The sequence below is a fragment of the Erythrolamprus reginae genome, chromosome 8 (assembly GCF_031021105.1).
Source record: "Erythrolamprus reginae isolate rEryReg1 chromosome 8, rEryReg1.hap1, whole genome shotgun sequence".
In the NCBI taxonomy this organism is placed as follows: Eukaryota; Metazoa; Chordata; class Lepidosauria; order Squamata; family Dipsadidae; genus Erythrolamprus; species Erythrolamprus reginae.
Genome location: NC_091957.1, coordinates 30,937,518 through 30,961,676, shown reverse-complemented (window position 1 = coordinate 30,961,676; position 24,159 = coordinate 30,937,518). Strand labels below are relative to the sequence as shown.

At 43.4% G+C, this 24,159-nt stretch overlaps 1 protein-coding gene across 8 annotated transcripts in view; it reads left to right on the top strand.

The window, feature by feature from the left end:
- CHRDL1 (chordin like 1) overlaps positions 1-24,159 on the top strand; it is an 88,098-nt gene that overhangs the window by 25,530 nt on the left and 38,409 nt on the right. For 4 of the 8 annotated variants that reach the window (XM_070759559.1, XM_070759562.1, XM_070759555.1 and 1 more), the window contains exons 1-2: positions 1,434-1,670; positions 23,258-23,412. In XM_070759559.1, coding sequence (XP_070615660.1) covers positions 23,298-23,412 — 115 coding nt within the window. In that variant the 5' untranslated portion in view covers positions 1,434-1,670; positions 23,258-23,297. Of the gene's footprint in view, positions 1-1,433; positions 1,671-23,257; positions 23,413-24,159 lie in introns of those variants that run through there. The other 4 variants (XM_070759560.1, XM_070759556.1, XM_070759557.1 and 1 more) reach the window with 2 other exon arrangements.

Below are 24,159 nucleotides of genomic sequence, written 5' to 3'. Positions count from 1 at the left end.
TGGCATGTGCAAATTGCACAATCTGGTAGCTGCTACTGGTTCATAGTCTGCTATTGCAACGGTAGCAACCCGCTATTGGTTTTCATCTGGGGACTTTGTTAGGACCTCCAGCCAAAAGATTGCCTTGGGGGGAAGCCCATCCCCTTTGCTTGGGGGAGCAGAGTCTCTGGAGACAGGTGAAATTCGAGGGGCTTTGGATGGGCAGGTGGCGGAAGGCAGCGCAGCAGCCCCTCAGGTGGCTCAGTGGCTATTTTTTTCTATTTTTATTTATTTATTTTTGTCAAGTACGTATTGGTGGTATAAAAAGTGATAACAATGTTTACATATATGATACTAGTGAGAGAGAGAAAAAAATAAGTAGAGGGGACGGAAGGCACCCTGGTGTACTTATTCATGCCCCTTACTGACCTCTTAGGAATCGGGAGAGGTCAACAGTAGATAATCTAAGGGTAAAGTTTTGGAGGTTAGGTGATGATACTACAGAGCCAGGTAGTGAGTTCCATGCATCAGTTACTCAGTTACTGAAGTCGTATTTCCTACAGTCGCGTTTAGAGCAGTTTACTTTGAATTTGTATCTGTTGTGTCCTTGTGTATTGTTGTGCTTGAAGCTGAAGTAGTCGCTGACAGGATGGACGTTGTAGCAGATGACTTTATGGGCTATGCTTAGCTCATGTTTAATACGACGTCATTCCTTCGCTTTCTGAACCTAGGATTGTAAACCTAGTTTGCTTAGAGTAGTTTGTTGAGACTGGAGGGCTCTTCTAGTGAAGTATCTCTGGACACTTTCTAATGTATTAATGTCCAAAATGCAGTGTGGGTTCCAGACATTTGAGTTGTATTCAAGGATTAGCCTGGCGAAAGTTTTGTACATTCTGGTTAGTAGTGTGAGATTACCAGAGCAGAAACTAAATAGTATTAAGTTAACAACTTTTGAAACCTTTTTGGCAATGTTGTTGTTGTGGGCTTTGGCACTTAGGTCATTTGATATGAGTATTCCAAGGTCTTTTACGGAGTGAGGGTTGTCTGCTAGGTCTTGTTTGTTCAACCTGTATTGGGTGTTCTGATTCTTTTTGCCAATGTGTAGGACAGAGCATATGTTGGTTGAGCTTTGGAGTTGCCAGATGTTTGACCATTCAGACATTCAGAGCTTGTCGGATCAGAAAGGTGGGCAATTGAACGGTTCGGATCCCTTGTGCAGCTCTCACGCAGGGTTGGACTAGATGACCTCCTAGGGCCCCTTCCAACTCTTGTTACCGTTCACCAGCCAAGCGTCGCGTGAGAAGGCGCACAGCCAGAGGGCCGCGCCGGCAGATGGGCCAACCCCGGGGTTGGGAGGAGCCGGGCCGTCGGAGCGCCTCGGCAGGCCGATGCAGGTGTCCCTCCTCCTCCTCCTCTACCTCCTCCTCCTCCCCCCACACTCTGGAAACCCCACCGCGGCCGGAGAAGGGGCGTGGGCGCCTCCGCGCCGCTATATCTCTGCCCCCTGCGGGCGAGTGCGCGCCGGTTCCGGAGGAGCTGCAGCTGTGCTCGGGCGGCCCGTGGCCAGAGAGGCGAGGCGAGAGGCAGCCCGAGCCGTGCCGGCTCTCCGGGAAAGGCGCCGGGCGAGCAGAGGACGAGGCGGCTGGCCGGAGAGAGCGAGAGAGACGCGTCGCTCGGTATTGCCTGGGCAGGTGAGCGCAGCCTCGTTCTCCGCCTCTTTCATCCTCCTTCCTTCCTTTCTCTTGCCTGCCTTTCTCGTTCCTGCCTCTTCTTTTCTGGATTCTTTTCTCCCTCTTCCTTCCTTCCTCTCTTTTCCCCTCCTTTTCTTATATCCTTTCTTTCTTTCTCTCTCTCTCTCCATCTTTTCTTTCTTTTTCCTTCCTCCTTCTGTCCTTTTTAAAAAAAACATTACTTCATGGCTCAATTCCCCAGCCTGCCTGAGGAGGTTAGAGATGAACTGATGGTGGAGTAGGAAGGTGATGAACTAAGAGTAGAGAGAGCTTCCTTCCTTCCTTTTCTTTCTTTCTTTTTTCTTTCTTTCTTTCCTTCCTTTCTTTTCCTCCCTTCCATCCTTCCTTTCCTTTCTTCCTTTCCTTCCTACCTTCATTTTCTTCCTTCCTTCCTTTCTTTCTTCCTTTCCTTCCTACCTTCCTTTTCTTCCTTCCTTTCCTCTCTTCCTTCCTTTCCTTTCCTTCCTTCCCACCTTCCTTTCCTTCTTTCCTTCCTTCCTTTGTTTCCTCCTCTCCTTCCTTCCTTTCTTTCTCACCTTCCTTCCTTCCTTCCTCATCCCTTCCTTCCTTTCTTTGCTCCCTTATCCTTTCCTTTTCCTTCCCTTTCTTTCCTTCTGCCCAGTCATTTTTTTCCTTTCTCTCTCTCTATTCTTCTCTTTTGTTATAGTTCACCAATGAGCACAACTTAGGGAGGCTGAGAAGACTGCAGAAAATGAGCCAAAATTCCCGACTTCCATAAAACCCCCCATTTCCACCCAAGAGAAAGAGTGACTTCTACTCCTCTTAAACCAGAGAGAGGGTTGCTGGGGAATCAGTAGTGATTCTAAAGAAGACATCCATTCTTTTGGGAGAGAACTTTCACCTTCGATAAACTTTGGATTAAAAATCATTATTGAATTGGCAGTAGGTCATTTAATTTTGAAAAGAAAATATATGATAAGGTGGTAAAATTAGTTGAGTAGCTTCACAGGACCTGGTAAGCTATACATTGAGCCACTATTCTACACTCAAAGAAAAGGAATTGGGCAGTTAGTAGTTACTGGAGTTAGTAATCCAGTTTTATTTGTGATCCCAGACTCAGCATGGAATAGATTTGCACATTATGCTTGACCAGAATGTGTGTGTGTGTGTGTGTGTGTGTGTGTGACTTCAATTTAGCTCCTCTCATGAATGAGTACACAATCTCCTGCTGCGTCTGTGTGCTTAGGACTGTTTTCAAAAATCAGGCGGCTGGTAATATTTTTTACAACTGACGCTTTTTATTAAAAGACTGCAAGCTGACCAGAGGGGATAGCAATAGCACTTACATTTATATACTGCTTCATGGTGCTTTTTTTTTTACAGCCCTTTCTAAGCAGTTTACAGAGTCAGCCTATTGTCCCCAACAATCTTGGGTCCTCACTTTACCTGCTCGGAAGGATGGAAGGCTGAGTCAACCCTGAGCATGGTGGGTTTCAATCTGCCAAATTGCAGCAGGCAGGCAGCAGAAGTAGCCTGCAGTACTGCATTCTAACCACTGCACCAGTACAGATGCCTTTCAATCAAGTTTGTTAAGTTACAAAAGGTGCTAGCAGATTCCTGGTTTTTTGATTGCAGGAGACTACAGTTAGTCCTCAATTTATGATAATTCATTTAGTGACTGTCCAAAGTTACAATGGCACTGAAACAAGACGCATGATCAATTTTAATTTAAGTTTTAATTTACTATTGCATTGTATGTTTTATTTTTTATTTTTTTGGTTGTGAGTCGCCCAGAGTCCTTCATACAAATTCAAATAAATAAATAAATTTTCACAGTTAAGACATTTGAAGTATCCCGATGATCATGTGTTCAAAATCCAGATGCATGGCAATGGGTTCGTATTTACGATGGTTCTGTGTCCCAAAGTCCTTTTCTCACTTCACAAAGTCAATGGGAAAGCCAGCTTCATTAACAACCAGGTAACTAACTTATCAACTGCAGTGATTCACTTATTATCTATGGCAAGAAAGGGACAAAACTCACTTAAGAAATACCTGAACTATATAAATGTTGGGCTAAACTGTAGTCTTAAGTGAAGGACTACCTTGACTTAACAGGACAGAAAATATCAAAATGCAGTCTTGTGCATACCCCAATGTGAGCAAACAACTTCAAAGTAGACACATGAACTAGAATTATCTTTACTATTGCTGAGCTATTGCACATTTTTCTATTCCTTTGGGTGAAGTTGTTGGTATGAGGTTGAGATTTTTTCTCTCTCTGGCATATTTTGGTTCCTCAGAAAAATATGCAAGTGATACACAGATTGTTAAAAAAGACGTAAATTCCAATATACTTCTTTTTTAACAATCTGTGTATCACTTGCATATTTTTCCGAGGAACCAAAACATGCCAGAGAGAAAGAATCTCAACCTCATAACACAACAAAGACACACAAATGTAGCAAAATCTTTTTTGAGTCTATCCTAAATATTATTTTCCCATTATAAATCCTTTCATTAAAAAATACAACTTGAGTTTGGCTGGGCTTCGTGCCACTTAAAATTGTAACTTCGTTAACTATGATGTGTTGAGTAAGGGCGGATTGGATTGACCTAAAGTACTAAAAACTCTAATTTAACCAGACCGTAGTGGTTGGATTCACAAACCACATCAGAACAAAAGCAAAGCATGTTATTCTTTAGCCCACTGTGTGAACATTATCTGTGGTTCTGCATGTTTTCTTAAAGCAGATCAGGTTTTTGATTGTTCAGTTTCAAAGTTGGCTGAAACATACTAAAGTCATAATAATGTGAGCATATTGCCAATCAATATTTTGCTTATCCCTCCCCCACATCAACCTACTTAAATAGAACTGGGGGCCCTTACCACCATAAAAATAAAATCTAATTAATAATAATAATAATAATAATAATAATAATAATAATAATAAACCAAACTGCATTTTTTTCATATTCCTCATGCTTGGTAACATCATTCAGTTATTTCATTCAAATTATTACCATGTTCTTCCTGAGTGATACGCCCCCTTCTAAACTATTCATTCCTCCAATTGTTGATGCTTAGATATAAAGAGAAAAAGTTATTTCTGGATTTCATCCAGAACCACGGTCTCCTCTAATATTGTTTTCTATAGTACATAGATACGTTTTGGCAATTATAAAAGAGTCAGTTTTTTGTTTAAAAGCTAATACAACAGAACAGAATAGAATAGAATTCTTTATTGGCCAAGGAATTTGTCTTTGGTGCATATGCTCTCAGGGCACATAAAAGAAAATATACATTTATTTATTAATTATTTATTAATTGGATTTGTATGCCACCCTTCTCCGAGGACTCGGGGTGGCTCACAACATGTCGAAAAACAATATACAGTATACATAACTTTAAAAATCCAATTAATATAACCAAAACTTTGAAAAACAAAATTTGTCAAGAATCATGAGGTACACACAATGATTGTCATAAGGGTCAAATAAGCAATGAGGAAACAATATTAATTAAAATCTTAAGGATAGAAGCAACAAAGTTACAGTCATACAGTCATAAGTGGGAGGAAATGGGTCATAAGAATGTTGAGAAAAAACTAGTAGTAATAGTAGTGCAGATTTAGTAAATAGTTTGACAGTGCTGAGGGAATTATTTGTTTAGTAGAGTGATGGCACTTGGGAAAAAACTGTCCTTGTGTCTAGTTGTCTTGGTGTGCAGTGCTCTGTAGCGACATTTTGAGGGTAGGAATTGAAACAGTTTATGTCCAGGATAAGAGGGGTCAGTAAATATTTTCACCGCTCTCTCTGACTCGTGCAGTATACAGATCGTCAATGGAAGGCAGGTTGGCAGCAATTGTTTTTTCTGCAGTTCTGATTATCCACTAAAGTCTGTGTCGATTGCAGAACCAAACCAGACAGTTATTTTAAATTAAAGATCTCTTTCCCCCCCCCCAAAAAACTGAATGAATTGAGTGGGTAGAGAGGAGCAAAGAGTGAATGAAGGTTTCCCACGCACGCGCTATTTTGCATGGAGTGGAGGATGAGTGGGCTTTGATTTTGGGGGATGAGTGGGCTTTGATTCAGTCTTGATTCTAGTAATTGCCAGGACAAGTCCCTGCAGTTTTCTTGGCAACATATTTCAAAGTAGTTTGCCCTGGTCTTTCCTTTCCTGAGGCTCAGAAAGGAACTGGCCCCAAATCACATAGCAGGCTTCTGGTCTGCGCATGCGTAGAAGCCAAAAAACAGCTGCATATGCACAGAAGGAAAAAACAAGATGGCAGAACCTATGGTGCTGCTGAGGGAGCTGGTTTGGGAGTGTGAGAGGCCTGGATCGCTGCCGGTTCCAGCAACCCAGGCCATAGAACTGGTCTGAACTGGGAGGAACCTCTGATTGGGAGAGAAAGATTAGCTTAAAGTTCCCCAGATGTGGCTTCATGCCTAAGGCAGGACTAGAACTCATCCTCTCCCACTTTTAGTGTGCTGCTTTCACCACTATATCAAATTGCTCTTTGTGGCAAAGGTGAGGGTCCTTTTTCTTATTCCTGCAGTGGGTCACTTTCTTTGATTATTTATGTAGTCAGCTGGAGGTGATCTTGAGTGATGATGATAACCTACGGGGCCATCTCTTGCCGCATGAATCCCAGCAACCGGTTAGGTCCCACAGAGTCGGCCTTCTACAGGTCCCATCAACTAGACAATGTCACTTGGCAGGACCATGGGGAAGGGGCTTCTCTGTGGCGGGGCCGGCCCTCTGGAATCAGCTCCCCCCGGAGATTCATATTGCCCCACCCCCCTTGCCTTTTGAAAGAGTCTAAAAACTTACCTATGCCGCGAAGCTTGGGGTTATTAGACTCTGCCCCCTAGCCAGTGAACGTATAATGAGCTTGTTTGAATAGATTTGCATGTATTTTAATAGGTTTTTTAGTTTTTTAAATGTAACCTTTTAAATGTAACTTTAATCTAACGTTAATTTTATCCTGATGTTTATTACCTTTTTTACCCATTGTAAGCTGCCCCGAGTCTTCGGAGAGGGGCAACATCTAAATCTAAATAATAATAATAATAATAATGATGATGATGATGATGATGATGATGATGATGATGATGTTCCTCACAGGTTCACAGCATTTATGCTTGGCAAAAGTAAAGCAGATTAGTTTTAATCAGTCTTGGAGCAAAAGGAGAGAACAATTTGACTGGATCTTGTGCAATGATGGTGAATCTTTTTTGTTTGTTTTTGTTTTTTTTAAATAGGTTTTTATTGATTTTTTTAAAAAAGAAAAAAGAATATATATCATATATATTTTGTTAAACAGGTCATACTCCATATCTGTTACATCTTATATCGTCATTTCTTATACTTAGTGTTATATTAGACTATATATGTTCACATACATGAAAATAAGCCTAAATACCCTAGATTTTATAGAGAGTGGTAATCGAACGAAAATAGTTGTTTCATTAGTCTATGTATTTTTATATTCCTATATTTGTTTTTTATCTATATATACACACTGATACTCTGTATTGTTATACAGTGATACCTCGTCTTACAAACGCCTCGTCATACAAACTTTTCGAGATACAAACCCAGGGTTTAAGATTTTTTTGCCTCTTCTTACAAACTATTTACAAACCCACCGCCGCCGCTGGGATGTTCCGCCTCCAGACTTCCGTTGCCAGCGAAGCACCCATTTTTACGCTGCTGGGATTTCCCTGAGGCTCCCCTCCATGGGAACCCCTACCTCTGGACTTCCGTGTTTTTGTGATGCCGCAGGGAATCCCAGCAGGGGAATCCCAGCAGCGCAAAAACAGGCACATTGCTGGCAATGGAAGTCCGGAGGTGGGGTTTCCCAGAGAGGGGAGCCTCAGTGAAATCGCAGCATCGCAAAAACACAGAGGTCAGGAAGTGGGGTTTTGAGGACTTTGGTGTTTTTGCGATGCTGCAATTTCACTGATGCTCTCTTCACTGGGAAACCCCACCTCCGGACTTCCGTTGCCAGCGAAGCACCCGTTTTTGCACTGCTGGGATCCCCTGCTGGGATTCCCCTGCAGCATCGCAAAAACACGGCAGTCTGGAGATGAGGTTCAAAAACGGGCGTTTTGGCTGGCAAAAGGGGTGAATTTGCACACATTAATCGCTTTTCCATTGATTCCTATGGGACACGTTGTTTCGTCTTACAAACTTTTCATCTTAAGAACCTCGTCCCGGAACCAATTAAGTTTGTAAGACAAGGTATCACTGTATTTGGTTTTTATTATGGATCCATTCGTGCCATTTTTGCCACCTTTTTGGATTCGCGTGCCAAAAGGCTGTGGGTGTACACACTAGTGTGGGCAGATGAGCCCACACTCACTCCCCCTGTGGATGCGCACAACCCCCTTTTGCTGCCCCCTGCAGATGCATGCGCACATGCACACTGCCACAGGTAAGTGCACACTAAAGCCTGGGACAGTGTAAAACGGCCAAATGGGCAAAGCGGATGTTCAGAATAACTGACTTGGGTTTTGCCCATTGGGCTGTTTTTCGCACTCTGGAGGCTTTAGGGAGCTTCCCTGAAGCTTCCGAAGGGCGAAAACGGTCTTTCTCAAGGCTGAAAATCAGCTGGCCAGTGTGTGCATGCACACTGAAGTTGACATAGGGCAATGCCTCTTATTCTTTCTGATATGGCTCCGCATGCCACTCGTTGCACACGTGCCATGGGTTCGCCATCACTGGTCTAGTGAGTCCAAAATCCTAACCCTAACCCAAGTTTGGCAAACTTTGGTGCACAACTGGTCCTGGAAAGGTCCGTAATGATTTTCTTGTGTAGAAAGTCTTCACCTGGTCTTTTTCTGAAGAATTTGAGTCAGACCTAGAACCCAATGTTTCTCTAAACTGGCAACTTTGACATGTATGGGGTTCACCTCCTAAAATTCTAAGGATTCTGGGAGTTGAAGTCCACACCTCTTAAAGTTGCCAACTTTGAGTAACATTGTTGTAGCCTTGAGATTCCCTTGTACTCCCCACTCTAATACCACATTTGGAATACTGTGTTCAGTTCTGGAGACCTCACCTACAAAAAGATGTTGACAAAATTGAACCGGTCCAAAGACGGGCTACAAGAATGGTGGAAGGTCTTAAGCATAAAACTTAACAGGAAAGACTTCATGAACTCAATCTGTATAGTCTGGAGGATAGAAGGGAAAGGGGGGACATGATTGAAACATTTAAATATGTTAAAGGGTTAAATAAGGTTCAGGAGGGAAGTGTTTTTAATAGGAAATTGAACACAAGAACAAGGGGGCAGAATCTGAGGTTAGTTGGGGGAAAGATCAAAAGCAACATGAGAAAATATTATTTTACTGAAAGAGTAGTAGGTGCTTGGAACAAACTTCCAGCAGACGTGGTTGGTAAATCCACAGTAACTGAATTTAAATATGCCTGGTATAAACATAGATCCAAGATAAAATACAGGAAATAATATAAGGGCAGACTAGATGGACCATGAGGTCTTTTTCTGCCATCAATCTTCTATGTTTCTATGTTTCTATACTGTATTAAGCAGGTTCGACTGGTTACTCAGCTAAAGATCCATGCCCAGCTTGAAATGAATATTTTGGAGGGATTTTGAAACTTGGCAATTTTAAGACTTATGGACTTCAATTCTCAGTCATCCAGGTTACAGTTGTCACAAAGGTGTTGTTTCAAAAAGCAAGTGGACTGCATTTTTTTTCTTTGAGGAAGGTTCCTAAATGGCTGGGGAATTCTAGGAATTGAAGTCCACAATCCTAAAGTTGCCACATTTGGAGATTCCTGTTCTAAACCTGTTTTAAGTTAGAATTTAGAATATTATGTGAATACAGTGGTACCTCTACTTAAGAATGCCTCTACTTGAGAACTTTTCTAGATAAGAACCGGGTGTTCAAGATTTTTTTGCCTCTTCTCAAGAACCATTTTCTACTTAAGAACCCGAGCCCGGAAAAATTTCCCAGGAAATTTGAGAGCGGCACGAAGGCCCGGCCAGTTTCCTGCCATTCCCCCTGGGTTTCTCTCTCTGGTGCAGTGTATGGGAGGCAGCCTCGCGCCTGGTGTATGGGAGGCGCATGCTCCTCCTTGCTGCCTTAGAGTCCCTCTTTTTTTTTTAAGCCTTAAAGGTTTGGATTTTTTTGATTCCCCTCACCTCACCTTCTTTCTTTCAGCAGCAACTGTCCTCCTCCTCCTCTTCTTCCTCCTCCTCCTCCCACCCAAATTCCAAGCTTTTATTTCTTTCCTAATGGGTTTGCTCGCATTATTTACATTATACATTGATTCCTATGGGAAAAATTGCTTTTACTTACAAACTTTTCTACTTAATAACCTGGTCACGGAATGAATTAAGTTCTTAAGTAGAGGTACCACTGTATTACGCATTCAAGAAATCAAAGTTTGGTGTCACATGTGAAACCAGCAGTGAATCGGAGCCTTGCATCCCCACAGGGGAAGCATCTCTCCGAAATCCTCCCCCTCCCCATTGCTCAATTTTTGTTAAAAATTGCCAGTCTCATGGGGCTCAGCAGATGGATTCTGTTTGTGTAACCACTGGAGGGGAAAATGTTGCCAACCACATTCCAGCTAAGCATATTTTACAAACTTAGTCCATGAGACCAGTTTATTTTATTTATTGATTAGATTTTGAAAGGGAGTGATGGGCCCAAACTAACCCAGATGACCTTCCTGTCTAAGACGGGACTAGAACTCATGTCTCCTGATGATTGGCCCAATGGGCAGGATTAGAACTCACAGTCTGCCAATTTCTAGGGTAGAACCTCAACCACTGCACCAAAATGCCTCTCAGGTCCAGCTTTTTTCAGTTCAGAAAACCTGATGGGAAACTGGAGAGTTTTCAGATCATTAAGTAGACTCGGGGTGTTACAAGAACAATGTAAGAACAAATCTAAGAATTTAAAAAAAACGCTAAAACTCCATTATTAAAAACAAACATACACACAAACATACCATGTATAAACTGTATAGGTCCGGGGGAGATGTGTCAGTTCCCCCATGCCTGACGGCAGAGATGGGTCTTAAGAACTTTACGAAAGGCAAGGAGGGTGGGGGCAGTTCTAATCTCCGGGGGGAGCTGGTTCCAGAGGGTCGGGGCCGCCACAGAGAAGGCTCTTCTCCTGGGTCCCGCCAAACGACATTGTTTAGTCGACGGGACCCGGAGAAGGCCAACTCTGTGGGACCTAACCGGTCACTGGGATTCGTGCGGCAGAAGGCAGTCCCAGAAGTAATCTGGTCCGGTGCCATGAAGGGCTTTATAGGCCATAACCAACACTTTGAATTGTGACCGGAAACTGATCAGCAACCAATACAGACTGCGGAGTGTTGGTGTGACATGGACATACTTAGGGAAGCCCATGATTGCTCTCGCAGCTGCATTCTGCATGATCTGAAGTTTCTGAACACTTTTCAAAGGTAGCCCCATGTAGAGAGCATTACAGTAGTCGAACCTCGAGGTGATGAGGGCATGAGTGACTGTGAGCAGTGAGCCCCGCTCCAGTTTGGGCCGCAACTGGTGCAACAGGCGAACCTGGGCAAACGCCCCCCTCGCCACAGCTGAAAGATGTTTCTCTAATGTGAGCTGTGGATCGAGGAGGACACCCAAGTTGCGGACCCTCTCTGAGGAGGTCAATAATCCCCCCCCCAGGATTATGGACGGACAGATGGGATTGTCCCTGGGAGGCAGGACCCACAGCCACTCCGTCTTATCCGGGTTGAGTTTGAGTCTGTTGACACCCATCCAGACCCCAACAACCTCCAGGCACCGGCACATCACTTCCACTGCTTCGTTGACTGGACATGGGGTGGAGATGTACAACTGGGTATCATCCGCATACTGATGATACCTCACCCCATGTTCTTGGATGATCTCACCCAGCGGTTTCATGTAGATATTGAATAGCAGGGGGGAGAGGACCGACCCCTGAGGCACCCCACAAGGGAGAGACCTAGAAGTCGACCTCTGACCCCCCACTGACACCGACTGCGACTGACCAGAGAGGTAGGAGGAGAACCACTGGAGAACAGTGCCTCCCACTCCCAACCCCTCCAGCCGGCGCAGAAGGATACCAGGGTCGATGGTATCAAATGCCGCTGAGAGGTCAAGAAGCACCAGGACAGAGGACAAGCCCCTGTCCCTGGCCCGCCAGATATCATCCATCAATGCAACCAAAGCAGTTTCTGTGCTGTAGCCGGGCCTGAAACCGGACTGCTGGGGACCTAGATAATCAGCTTCTTCCAAGGACCGCTGGAGTTGGAGTGCCACCACCTTCTCAACAACCTTCCACATAAAGGGAATGTTGGAGACTGGACGGTAATTATTAAGCACGGCTGGGTCCAGGGAAGGCTTCTTGAGGACAGGGCGCACAAGTGCCTCCTGATAAGGAGCCGGAAAGGACCCCCTCCTCAAGGAGGCGTTGACAATCTCCTGGACCCAGCTCCGTGTCACCTCCCTGCTAGCCGAAACCAGCCAGGAGGGACACGGATCCAGTAAGCAGGTGGCAGAACTCACAGCTCCAATGGCATTGTCCACTTCATCAGGTGTCACCAGATCAAACTCTTCCCAGACAGGTGGACAAGTACGTGCCCAGTCACCTCGACTGACTCGTTGTCAGTCGACTCTGTTATCCAATTGGAGTCGAGGTCCACTCGGATCCGAGCGATTTTATCAGTGAAAAACGTGTTAAAATCCTCGGCACTACTCTGCAAGGGCTCCCCAACTCCCCCCTGGTTAAGAAGGGAGCGGGTCACCCTAAACAGAGCGGCCGGGCGAGATTCCGCTGATGCAATCAAGGCGGCATGATACGCGCATCTTGCCGCCTTGAGCGCCACTTTGTAAGTCTTAATAAAAGCTCTTACAAGTGTTCGATCGGATTCGGACTTACTCTTCCTCCATCGCTTCTCTAGACGTCTCTTCTGGCATTTCAACTCCCGGAGCTCCTCGTTGTACCATGGAGCTCTATGGGGTCTAGTGCCGCGGAGAGGTCGCAATGGCGCAATCCGGTCAAGAGCCTCCACTGCAGCCTTGTTCCAGGCCTCAGCAAGAGACTCCACCGAACTGTGGATGAGTGCATCTGGAATAACCCCAAGCGCCCTCTGAAAGCCCTCTGGGTCCATCAGGCGTCTGGGGCGGAACAGTCTAATCGGTTCTGCCTCCCTGCGGGGAAGGATTGGAGCCAGGAAGTCAAGCCATAATAGAAAATGGTCTGACCATGACACAGGCAACACATCTAAGCACCTTAGTCTCAGTCCATTACTCAATTGCTCAGAGAGGAATACCATGTCGGGTGCGTGTCCCCCCTCGTGAGTCGGACCCTGTACTACTTGAGTCAGGTCCATGGCTGTCATGGTGGCCATTAACTCCTGCGCTAACCCAGAGGTTTCGCCGAGCGATGGCAGGTTAAGAATGTAAGCATGTTAATGCTGAGAAATTGGGTATGAACTGCAACCTGATTGGGCCAGAGCATTATAAGATGCAAATCAACTTCACCTTCCGTCTGCTGTTGTTTTCTGTGGATGGTGGTGGTTATTAGTTGGCTGGCTGGAGCAGTTTGAGCATGAGTTAAATATTGAGTAGAGTAGTAATAGTAATATGAAGAAACCTGGATTGCTTTAGTATCTGGTTTCGCATCTACTTGTAAGTAAGCTGAATATAGCTAATGTAAAGTTCCTGTATATAGAAGACTGAAGCAGAAGATATTTTGCATTGAAGAGCAAAACTATTGTTTTCTACAAATGTGTCTTCATCATTTCCGAGTCCCCGGAGACGGGCGGCATAAAAGTCCAATTAATAATAAATTTATCTGGTTCCTTAATTGCCACAATATATTCCCTCAACACTCTCAGACTTTTTACTAAATCTGCACTTCTATTGCTACTAGTTTTTCTCATAATTCCTATCATCCTTTTCCTCCCACTTAGGACTGTATGACTGTAACGTTGCTTGTATCCTAAGATTTTTTATTAATATTGATTGTTTCTTCATTGCTTATTTGACCCCTATGACAATCATTAAGTGTTGTACCACATGATTCTTGACAAATGTATCTTTTTCTTTTATGTACGCTGAGAGCATATTCACCAAGACAAATTCCTTGTGTGTCCAATCACACTTGGCCAATAAAAGTCTAGTCTAGTCTAGTCTATTTTATTCTGATATCTTATCTAGTCCTCCTGCGTTACTCTGCATATATCCAGACATAAAGCGCTGTGAAGCGATATATAAGTGCTATTGCTATTTCCTGATGGTGTCCTTTCCCATTACAAGTTTCTGGGTGGGCAACTAATGAGTAGGCTGGCTTGGTCGCTCAAAAGCAAGACACTAGTGAAGTAGATACAGCAATGCCTGCATTTGCTGCAGTCACGCGTCTACCTTCCACTGTCCTTATCACTTTGTATAGAGGAAGGATGGAAAGCATCTTGTCATAGTGCACTACAGGCTGGTTGGGAGGCATGACTGGAAGGCAGTGTAGGGAGTGGTGAGGACAGCAGAGATAATTATTGGTAGTTTGCTTCCTTCTATCCAGGTCATGGTATATAAGCAACACATCCTTTTCACAACCTGTTCTCTTTGTTGTATGTATGTATGTATGTATGTATGTATGTATGTATGTATGTATGTATGTATGTATGTATGTATACAGCGGTGGGCTACAAGCCAGAATGCTAAATTGCGCTCGCTGCCGTGGCTCGTAAGTTCTTGCAGGCCAGTGCAATTTTGCTGCTGAACCTGTGGAGGTAGCAAAATTGCGCCCGTGTTTCGGTAAGGTTTTATCTGCAGCTCCGTCCACGATTTTGCTGCCTCCACAGGTGCAACAGTGAAATTGTGCTGGTCCTGCAAGAACTTACAAGCCGCGGCAGCGAGCGCAATTTAGCGTTCCCGCTCATAACCCACCACTGTATGTATATATGTATTTATGTATGTATGCATGCATAACATCATGTGTATATGTGTGTTAACTATGTGTACACTAATGAGAGCAGGCAACAGAATTTCATTTTTAATGTGTGCCAGTGTGCCCACAGTAACAAATGACAATGAAGATGATCTAGCTATCTAATCAGATCAGACCTGACTTAGCTTTTTGACATCAGATATGTGTGGTTGTGAATGAATTGGCTGACTGATTTTAATATATTGGGATTTTAGTTGTAATTTTTAATTCATTAGATTTGTTGTTGCATTGTTTACATTGTATCTTGTGAGCCACCCCAAGTCTCTGGAGAAGGGCGGCAATCAAATTGAATGAATGAATGAATGAATGAATGAATGAATGAATGAATGAATGAATGAATGTTGTCATTGTTCTGTGTCATCAGAATGTGGCTGCTTTCACGGACAGATAACCTGCAGAGAGTTGCTATGCAGGTGATATTCTCCTTCCTATGGACAAGTGCCTTGAGTTTTGAATGTTGTAATTTTGGGAGCAGCAACAAGGTGTTGGATGGCTGAGTTGGGATTTTGAATGCTGCACATTCTTCTCAGTCTGTTGCTCCTTGTAGCCATGAGCACAATGCAGACAAAGAGGAGGGTTGTTTTTTTTTAAAGAAACAAATGATCATTTTTTTCAACCTATCTTCAGTTCTTCAGCCTATGGACAACACACGGCTAATAGGAAAGGTTCTTGCTATTTTTCATTGTAAACGTTAGTCCAGCAGTATATTTGAAGAAGGCAGTAAGCATCCTGGAAGACCTCTTAAATAAGGCTCATATAAGCAAATGCTAGAATTTCCCCTTGCATTTTAGTGACATTTGGGGAAATAAATTGCATGTAGTCCTCAACTTAAGATCATAAATTGAGCCCAAAATTTCAATTGCTAAGTGAAAATTTGTTAAATGAATTTTTGCCCTATTTTACAGCCTTTCCTGCCAGAGTTACTAAGTGAGCCACTGAAGTTGTTAATTTAGGAACATGGTTGTTAAGTGAATCTAGTTTCCCCATTGACTTTGCTTGTAAGAAGGTCTCAAAAGGGGATCACATGACCTTGGGACACAGTAACCGTCATAAATATGAACCGGTTGCCCAGCATCTGAATTTTGATCACGTGATCATCAGAATGCTTCAAAGGTCTTAACTGTGAAAATTTATTTATTAATTTAATTTAATTCAGCCCAACTCCTGAAGGACTCTGGGCGACTCACAACCAAAAAAAATAAAATAAAATAAAACATACAATGTAATATTAAATTAAAACTGACCACAGTGATGCCACGACAGTTGTAAGTGTGAAAAATGGTTGTCAGTCCCTTTTCTCAGCCCCATTCTCACTTCGAACAGTCACTAAACAAAATATGGTAAGTTAAGGACTTCCTGTATAGGAATTGGGAGGCTGGTCGTTGACACTTGCAGGGGTGGAGATTGGCATGACCTCACTGTGTGGGTGGGGCCCAGGGGTGGAGTCCCGTTTTTACCGCTACTGGTGTGCTGCATGCGCAGCTCCTATTGTCCTGCATGCTGACATGTCTCAGTGTGTTTGTGCAGGAAGCAAAATCTTGCGAGGGGACACGTGTGAGATTTGGTAACTGTTTTGCTTCTGCGCAGAAGCAAAAAACCCATCAAAATCTCATGTGCACACACATTCCTTCACAAGATTTTGCTTCCTATGCAGAAGCAAAGACACACTGGGACACGCACGCATTCACACAGGACAACAGGAGTTGTGTGCGCAGTGCCACATTCGCTACTGGTGCGCCGTCCTCAACCATACCAGTAGCAACACGATAGTGGTGGGGCCTAAAGTTTTGGATCTTTTTTTTCTGAATTTAAAAGGCAAAATCACCTTAAGTATCTGTCTTGAGAATTGCAAAGATAATGCAACAGGCACCCCCCCAAAATCAGCAGAATTTGGGGAGATTTGGAATTCTTGGAGGAAAGATATTAAGCCCCTTAGAGCAGTGTTTTTCAACCAGTGTGCTGTGGCACACTAGTGTGCCGCGAGACATGGTCAGGTGTGCTGCGAAGCTCAGAGAGAGAAAGAAAGGGAAAGAAAGAAAGCAAGAGAGAGAGAGAAAGAAAGCAAGAGAGAGAGAGAAAGAGAACAAGAGAAAGAAAGCAAGAGAGAGAGCAAGAGAGAGAAAGAAAGCAAGAGAGAGAGAGAGGGGGAGGGAAGGAGAGAGAGAGAAAGACATAGAGGGAGGTAAGGAGGGAGAGAAAGAGAGCAAAAAAGAGAGGAAGGAAGGAAGAGAAAGAAAGGGATGGAGAGAGAGAAAGAAAGAGGAAGGAAGGGAGAGAGAGAGAGAATTTTTTTGTCCAAACTTTTTTTAGCCCCCCCCTCCCCCCCCGCCCCGCTCAATGTGCCCCAGGGTTTCGTAAATGTAAAAAATGTGCCGTGGCTCAAAAAAGGTTGAAAATCACTGCCTTAGAGGATCCCTAAATGTTTGCCTCATTTCGGTCATCCTTTTCTGGTTACAAATGAGGCCGAGTTTTTTCCTGCCTTCATTTCGGGTATGAGAAAGTTGATTGGAATATAGGAAATTATCCATATCCACAAAGAGCATTTAAGTGGCTCAACAAGATTTGGCAAGAGGGGCGGCATGCTAACTAACTAACTAACTAACTAACTAACTAACTAACTAACTAACTAACTAAATAAATAAATAAACAAACAAACAAACAAACAAACAAATAAATAAAATATTTTCTGCCTTCCCTGTTCGTGCATACATAACCCAGTTCCAGCTCAAATATGACTAAATTCTCCAGAGTTTTTGTAGTCAAAATTAAATAGCACTTAGCAATAGCATTTGGACTTATACACCTCTTCATAGTGCTTTATATCAATAGCATTTAGATTTATATACCGCTGCACCATGATTTAAAGCCCTCTCTAAGCAGTTTACAGAGAGTCAGCATCTTGCCTCCAACAATCTGGGTCCCCATTTTACCGACCTTGGAAGGACGGAAGGCTGAGTCAACTTTAGCCTACTGAGATTCGACCTGCCAAACTGCTGGCAGCCAGTGATCAGCAGAAGTAGCTTACAGTACTGCACCACTGAGGCTCTATATAGCATACTCTGAGTAATTTACAGAGTGAGCATCTTGCCCCCAACAAAGTAGCTTCTCATTTTACTAAACTCAGAAGGATGGAAGGCTGAGTCAACCTTGAGCCAGTCAGCATCAAATTCTGGCAATCGACAGAATTAGCTTGCAGAAATGCATTCTAACCTCGGCGCCACCGTTCCTCTCATTGGTTTTTGGCTGCACAGGTTTTATGAATGGAGTTTTCTTGAAACCTTTTGCTTGCAAGAAGATTATGGCTAAACGGCTTACAAGACCACAGTTTAGAAGATTTTGAAGTTTACATTAACATCTTTCTATACTGTGATAAGAAAATCTTTCTATTTGGCATCCACTTAGATCAGAGCTTTCCAAACTTTGCAACTTTAAGACTTGTGGACCTCAATGCCCAGAATTCTTCAGCTGTCATCGCCAGCTGGAGAATTCTGGGAATTGAAGTCCACAAGTCTTAAAGTTACCAAGATTGGGGACTCTTGGCTTAGATGAACATTTCTACCAGCCCTAGCAGAAACATCTGAGCTGGCATGAAACACACTGAGCTTATTTCAAGGCTCTTCAAGAGTCCTAACAAGAGACAGTAAGCCACAGCCTTGGGTTTTCTAATTCCTGGTTCATCATCTTCTTTGTGCACTACTTTAAGTCTGGATCTGAGAAAGGAAGACTGGCCCCTGTGGCCAAGAAGGGATTAAATCCTGGGCCCAGAAGCTTCCTGGTTACACCACCTAGCTCTTGAACTGAAAGAGAAGGTGGCCTGAAGTCCCCCAAAGCCTCTCTGGCTGTGAAAGAATGAGAAAGTAGGCCATCCACTTATGATGCATATAATAACCACGGCCAGAATATCATATGCCCAACTATGGAAAAACAAAAAGATCCCATTAGAAAACAACATTATAGACAAGATTTACAAATGTGCAGAAATGGACCATGGAAATCAAGGGTGCAAAGAATAGCAAAGAATTTGATGAGATATGGAAAATTGGTATAAACGGATGGAGGAAAGAAAAAGGGTAATATGACACAATGTAGTTGTTCTGATAAAATAGATAAATACATATACATGAAACAGACAATGCATAAGGGAACATAAATACAAATGGATAAGCAGTAACATGTTAACATGTTAACATCTGGATCTACTTGTTAAGGCTACTCAATGATATTTTTATATACCTATAAGTATAATTAACTACTACTAATCTATTTTACTTACCACACTTATCCTATCCCTTTGAATAATCTATATTGTATATAGATGTGTTAATAAGGAGTGTAATACAATGGTTTATGATCTGTAAATGACAAATGTGAACAATATTTGTTTTAGTCTTTTGTGTTTGTGTAAAAACCAATAAATAAACTTTTTTTAAAAAAGAGAAGGTAATCCTATTCTTAGTCCATCTGTCAGCATTCCAAATAGCATCTGAGAAATAAATCGGAGTCTGAAGCTTGGCCTTCTCCCAAGTTCCAATTTATTGACAGAGCCATAGTAGTTATGAACTGTAGTCTTCCCGGTACTAACTTTCCCTACAGTTCTCCACCCAGGTTAAGGTTCATTCCTTTTCCCCACACCCACAAGTTCATCACATGGACCACTCCGGTTCTCTCAATGTCCACAATTCTCCCCTGTACTTCCAGCTGGTGCTGAACAAAGGATGACCTTGAATCCTCTGGAAAGAATATGCTGTGGCTAGTATCTTTCCCTCACATGCAACCACAATATTATTCCACTTGTGGCAGGCCAAAGTCTCTTACTCAAAAGGATGGCTTCAGCCTGACACCACCATCTTCCCCACTACAACTCAGTAATTCATTTACTCTCCCCATGCTGGCTGAGGAATTCTGGGAATTGAAGTCTGTGCATCTCAAAGTTGCTGAGGTTGAGAAACTGGGGGCTTATAAAATATTTAAATATGGAGTGAAGTGATGGATGGTGGCTGTTGCTTCCCCCCCCCCCCCCCAACAATCTCTTTCTGTCCTTGTATGGAATCGGTGCCCAAGCAGCAAGCAAGCATAGAGAAATGACAGTGGATTAGAGCAGTGTTTCCCAACCTTGGCAACTTGAAGATATCTGAACTTCAACTCCCAGAATTTCCCAGCCAGCATGGGGAGAGTAAATGAACTACTGAGTTGTAGTGGGGAAGATGGTGGTGTCAGGCTGAAGCCATCCTTTTGAGTAAGAGACTTTGGCCTGCCACAAGTGGAATAGTATTGTGGTTGCATGTGAGGGAAAGATACTAGCCACAGTATATTCTTTCCAGAGGATTCAAGGTCATCCTTTGTTCAGCACCAGCTGGAAGTACAGGGGAGAATTGTGGACGTTGAGAGAACCGGAGTGGTCCATGTGCATTTGCTGGCTGGGGAATTCTGGGAGTTGAAGTCCAGATATCTTCAAGTTGCCAAGGTTGGGAAACACTGGATTAGAGTAACAGGAAAACCTGCAGAGCTGCAAGGGTATCTCAAATCACCCATGTCATGGCAGTCCCAGAGGTGCTTTTCCAAAAGGCAACTGGACCTCCTTGGCTGTTTCTTTGAGCGCATTTAATTTCTAATCCAAGAAGCTTCTTCGGTTCTTCTTCAGAATTGAAGAAGCTTTTTGGACGAGGCATAAAACAGGAACTCTTGAAGATTTTCCCATCATGCCCTTCTGCTTTTGCTGTCCTCTCCAGTCCTTTCAATCCCACTTTGAAAGCAGATGCATAGGCTGGATTTTAGTGGATCTCAAAGGAAAGAGAATCTGAAATAGAAAGAGCAAAATAGTTACAACAACAGACCCCAATTTTTTTAAAAAAATGTTTCCCTAGCAAGGACAAGGCAGAGAGTGCATGTCTCAGCGTTTAAGGGGTGACTTGATCGAAGGGTATAAAATCATGCATGGGATAGAAAAGGTGGATAGAGAAAAATTCCTTTCTCTATCACACAATACTAGGACGAGGGGGCCCTCCCTAAAGCTCATAGGTAAAAAAAAGTGAGGAGAAATCAAGGGAAATATTTCTTCACCAAGAGGGTCTTTGGTTGATGGAATTCATTTCCAGAAGAGGTCATGACAGCTGTCAGTCTTGATAGCTTCAAGGCAGGATTAGACAGATCCATGGATGCCAAGTGGTTATTGAAAGGGATGTCCAAGTGCCGCCTCTATATTGGTTGAGGCAGGCAGGATTCCCTTGGGGGTCAGGGGAAAGGGAGGGTCTTGCCTTCTCTTTCTGCTCAAGATCCCTATGGACAATTGGTGGACCATTGTGTGACATAGAATGCTGGACTCGATGGGCTTTGGCCTGATTCAGCATGGCTCTTATGTTATTATGTTGCTTATTAAAAAATATTATGGCTTTTTGTTGACAAAATGGAAAGTTCAAATTTTAAAAAGGTTATGCGCAGTTCCAGCTGTGTGTCCTGGAAATGTGGGTTCTTGCAACATATTTGACCTCAGGCTACCCTTCCTTCTGAGCCATTGGAATGAAAAGATGATATTCCAAAACAGCTGCTTCATTGCTCTTTAAAAATAGATTTGTTCAAATAATTTGCTTTCAACTTGCTTTCCTGTGGCTGTATTTAGACCATCTTTCTTGAAACTGGTAATACTTGGGTAGAAGCTGATATTCAATATAGATAAGGAAGGCTTCTCTGTTCAACTTAGATATGTTTGTTTGAAATTTCTGCCTTTGAAATTACAATGAAATTCCAATTGTTTAGATTTGAGGTGTGATTATCCACCAACTGAAGCCATAATATCCTATAAAATGTTTGACAAATAAATAAAATCAATAATAGAAATTATTTAGTTCAATTTAGTTCCTTGAATAAACCCAACTCTTGCAATTTTACATTAGAATTATATTTTGCATGATGTCTGAATCTAACAAAAAAATCATATGGGTTTTTTTTTAATGGCTGGGTGCACCATCACTGGGAGCTTTCAAGAAGAGACCGGACAGCCATTTGTCTGAAGTGGTCTAGGGTTTCCTGCCTGAGTAGGGGGCTGGACTAGGAAACCTCCAAGGTCCTTTCCGACTCTCTTATTCTATGTTCTGGTAATGCAGATTTCTCCGGACAGGCATATTGTGGCTTCATGGTCCATAAACCCAGTTTTCAAACAAGTTGAATGCATTTTATTCATCATTTATCCAAAATACAGTGGTACATCTACCTAAGAAGTCTCTACTTAAGAACTTTTCTAGGTAAGAACCGGGTGTTCAAGATTTTTTTGGCTCTTTTTAAGAACCATTTTCTATTTAACAAACCGAGCTTGAAAATTTTTCCCAGGAAATTTGAGAGCAGCACGAAGGCCCGGCCAGTTTCCTGCCATTCCCCCTGGGTTTCTCTCTCTGGCACAGTGTATGAGAGTCAGCCTCATGCCGGGTATATGGGAGGCGTGTGCTCCTCCTTGCCGCCTCAGAGTCCCTCTTTTTTTTTTAAGCCTTAAAGGTTTGGATTTTTTTTATTCCCCTCACCTCACCTTCTTCCTTCAGCAGTGACTGTCCTTCTCCTCTTCTTCCTCCTCCTCCTCCCACCCAAATTCCGAGCTTTTATTTCTTTCCTAATGAGTTTGCACGCATTATTTGCTTTTACATTGATTCCTATGGGAAAAATTGCTTCAACTTACAAACTTTTCTACTTAAGAACCTGGTCATGGAACGAATTAAGTTCTTAAGTAGAGGTACCATAGATTTCTTTTCCATTTTAACAATTCGTTATTTCCAAACATTAGAAATATTGTAGAGAGAACAGAAGATTTCCAGGGCTTGCTGCATACCCATTGGGGCTCTGCCTCAAAAGTAAAATTAGATAAATCTTCCATTCCAATGCCAATTAAATTAATTTCTCCCCAATGTCCCTAGGTCAGTAATGGCGAACCTTTTTTTCCTCGGGTGCCAAAAGAGTGTGCGCACACGCTATTCCATGTGCGTGAGTGCCCATACCCATAATTCAATGCCCGGGGAGGGCAAAAACAGCTTCCCCTGCCCCTGGAAGCCATCTGGAGGCCGGAAACGGCCTATTTCCCAATTTCTGGTAGGCCCAGTAGGCTCGTATTTCACCCTCCCCAGGTTCCAAAGGCTTCCCTGGAGCCGGGGGAGGGTAAAAATGCCCTCCCCCATCCCCCCCCAGAGACCCTCCAGAAGCCAAAAATGCCCTCCCAGAGCCTCTGTGTGAGCCAAAAATCAGCTAGCCGGGATACATATGTACGTTGCAGCTGAGCTAGGGCAATGGCTCGCGTGCCAGCAGATATAGTTCCACATGCCACCTCTGGCACGCGTGCCATAGGTTCGCCATCACTGCCCTAGGTAGTGGTGGGAGTAGCATGAAGTGCAAGCATGCTCCATATTGTATTCCAAAACACACTGCAGGACATAAAAACTCTCAACGCACACATATCAACTTGGCAAAATGCCCTTTTCAGAACTTTGCACCAGAACAAAGACCAGTTTTGGTCTCATTTGCCCGGTTGAACTCATTTCTCATGTGAGCCCAGTTCTGTTGCAAGAATTCACTCTGAAAAGCAGGGTCCATTCTAAATAAGACTATATTTCTTCTCCTAGAACCGCATTGCACTTTTACATCACCGAATTTTCTATTTCCATGTCCTCGATGGTCAGCATGAAGAAAATGTGGAATTTGGAACACAGCCACTTGATTTGTGCCTGCTTGCTTTGCCTCATTTTCATGCAGGAAAGTAAAACAGCACCAGGAAAATGTAAGTATGCTTTCAGCAGTACGTTGTCGGAAGCCGTAATTAATTCTTGGATGTGGGAAAGCATCCAGAATAAACCTTTGAGGCCTACCATGCATGCATGTGATTTGTGAGCTAATTGGAGAGCAATGATAATCCACAGGAGCGGTTCTTCTTATGATCATTAATTAAAAGAATTTTAATCAAGCTACATTGCTCATGATTGTGGAATTGCTGCTTTCTTCAAACTAATGTTAAAGGATTATCTGCATGCTTTTGCATACCTTACCCCAGTAATGGACAGCCAAAATTTTTACTGCCACACTGTGGGTGTGGCTTATTTTGTGGGTGTGACTTAATGGTCATGTGACTGGGTAGGAGTGGCTTGCCGGCCATGTGACCAGGTAGCAGTGGCTTGAATGATCAGCATCATATAAGTAAACTGTTAAGTCCTCGACTTACAACCTCACCAGTGTCGCTCGTTGGGGTGAAAATTTGCTTCACATTTCCCGCGCTCTCCTTCTTGGGTCGCCCCCCCCACCTCAGGTTGGGTAGCCAGGCAAACGGGTGCTTCCAGAAGCATAAATGCTGCCAGCGCCGCTTCCACCCTCGACTTCTGCTTGCACCTCCGGTGGGAGGTGGCCACGTGAGGCTGGAGGGAAGCTGGGCAGGAGAGAGGGAAGCTCATCTGAGGCCACGAAGGAGGAAAGAGGAAAAAAGCAAGGAGCTCAGATGCAGCAGCAGTAGCAGGGGGGAAAAGGAGAGCCCAGC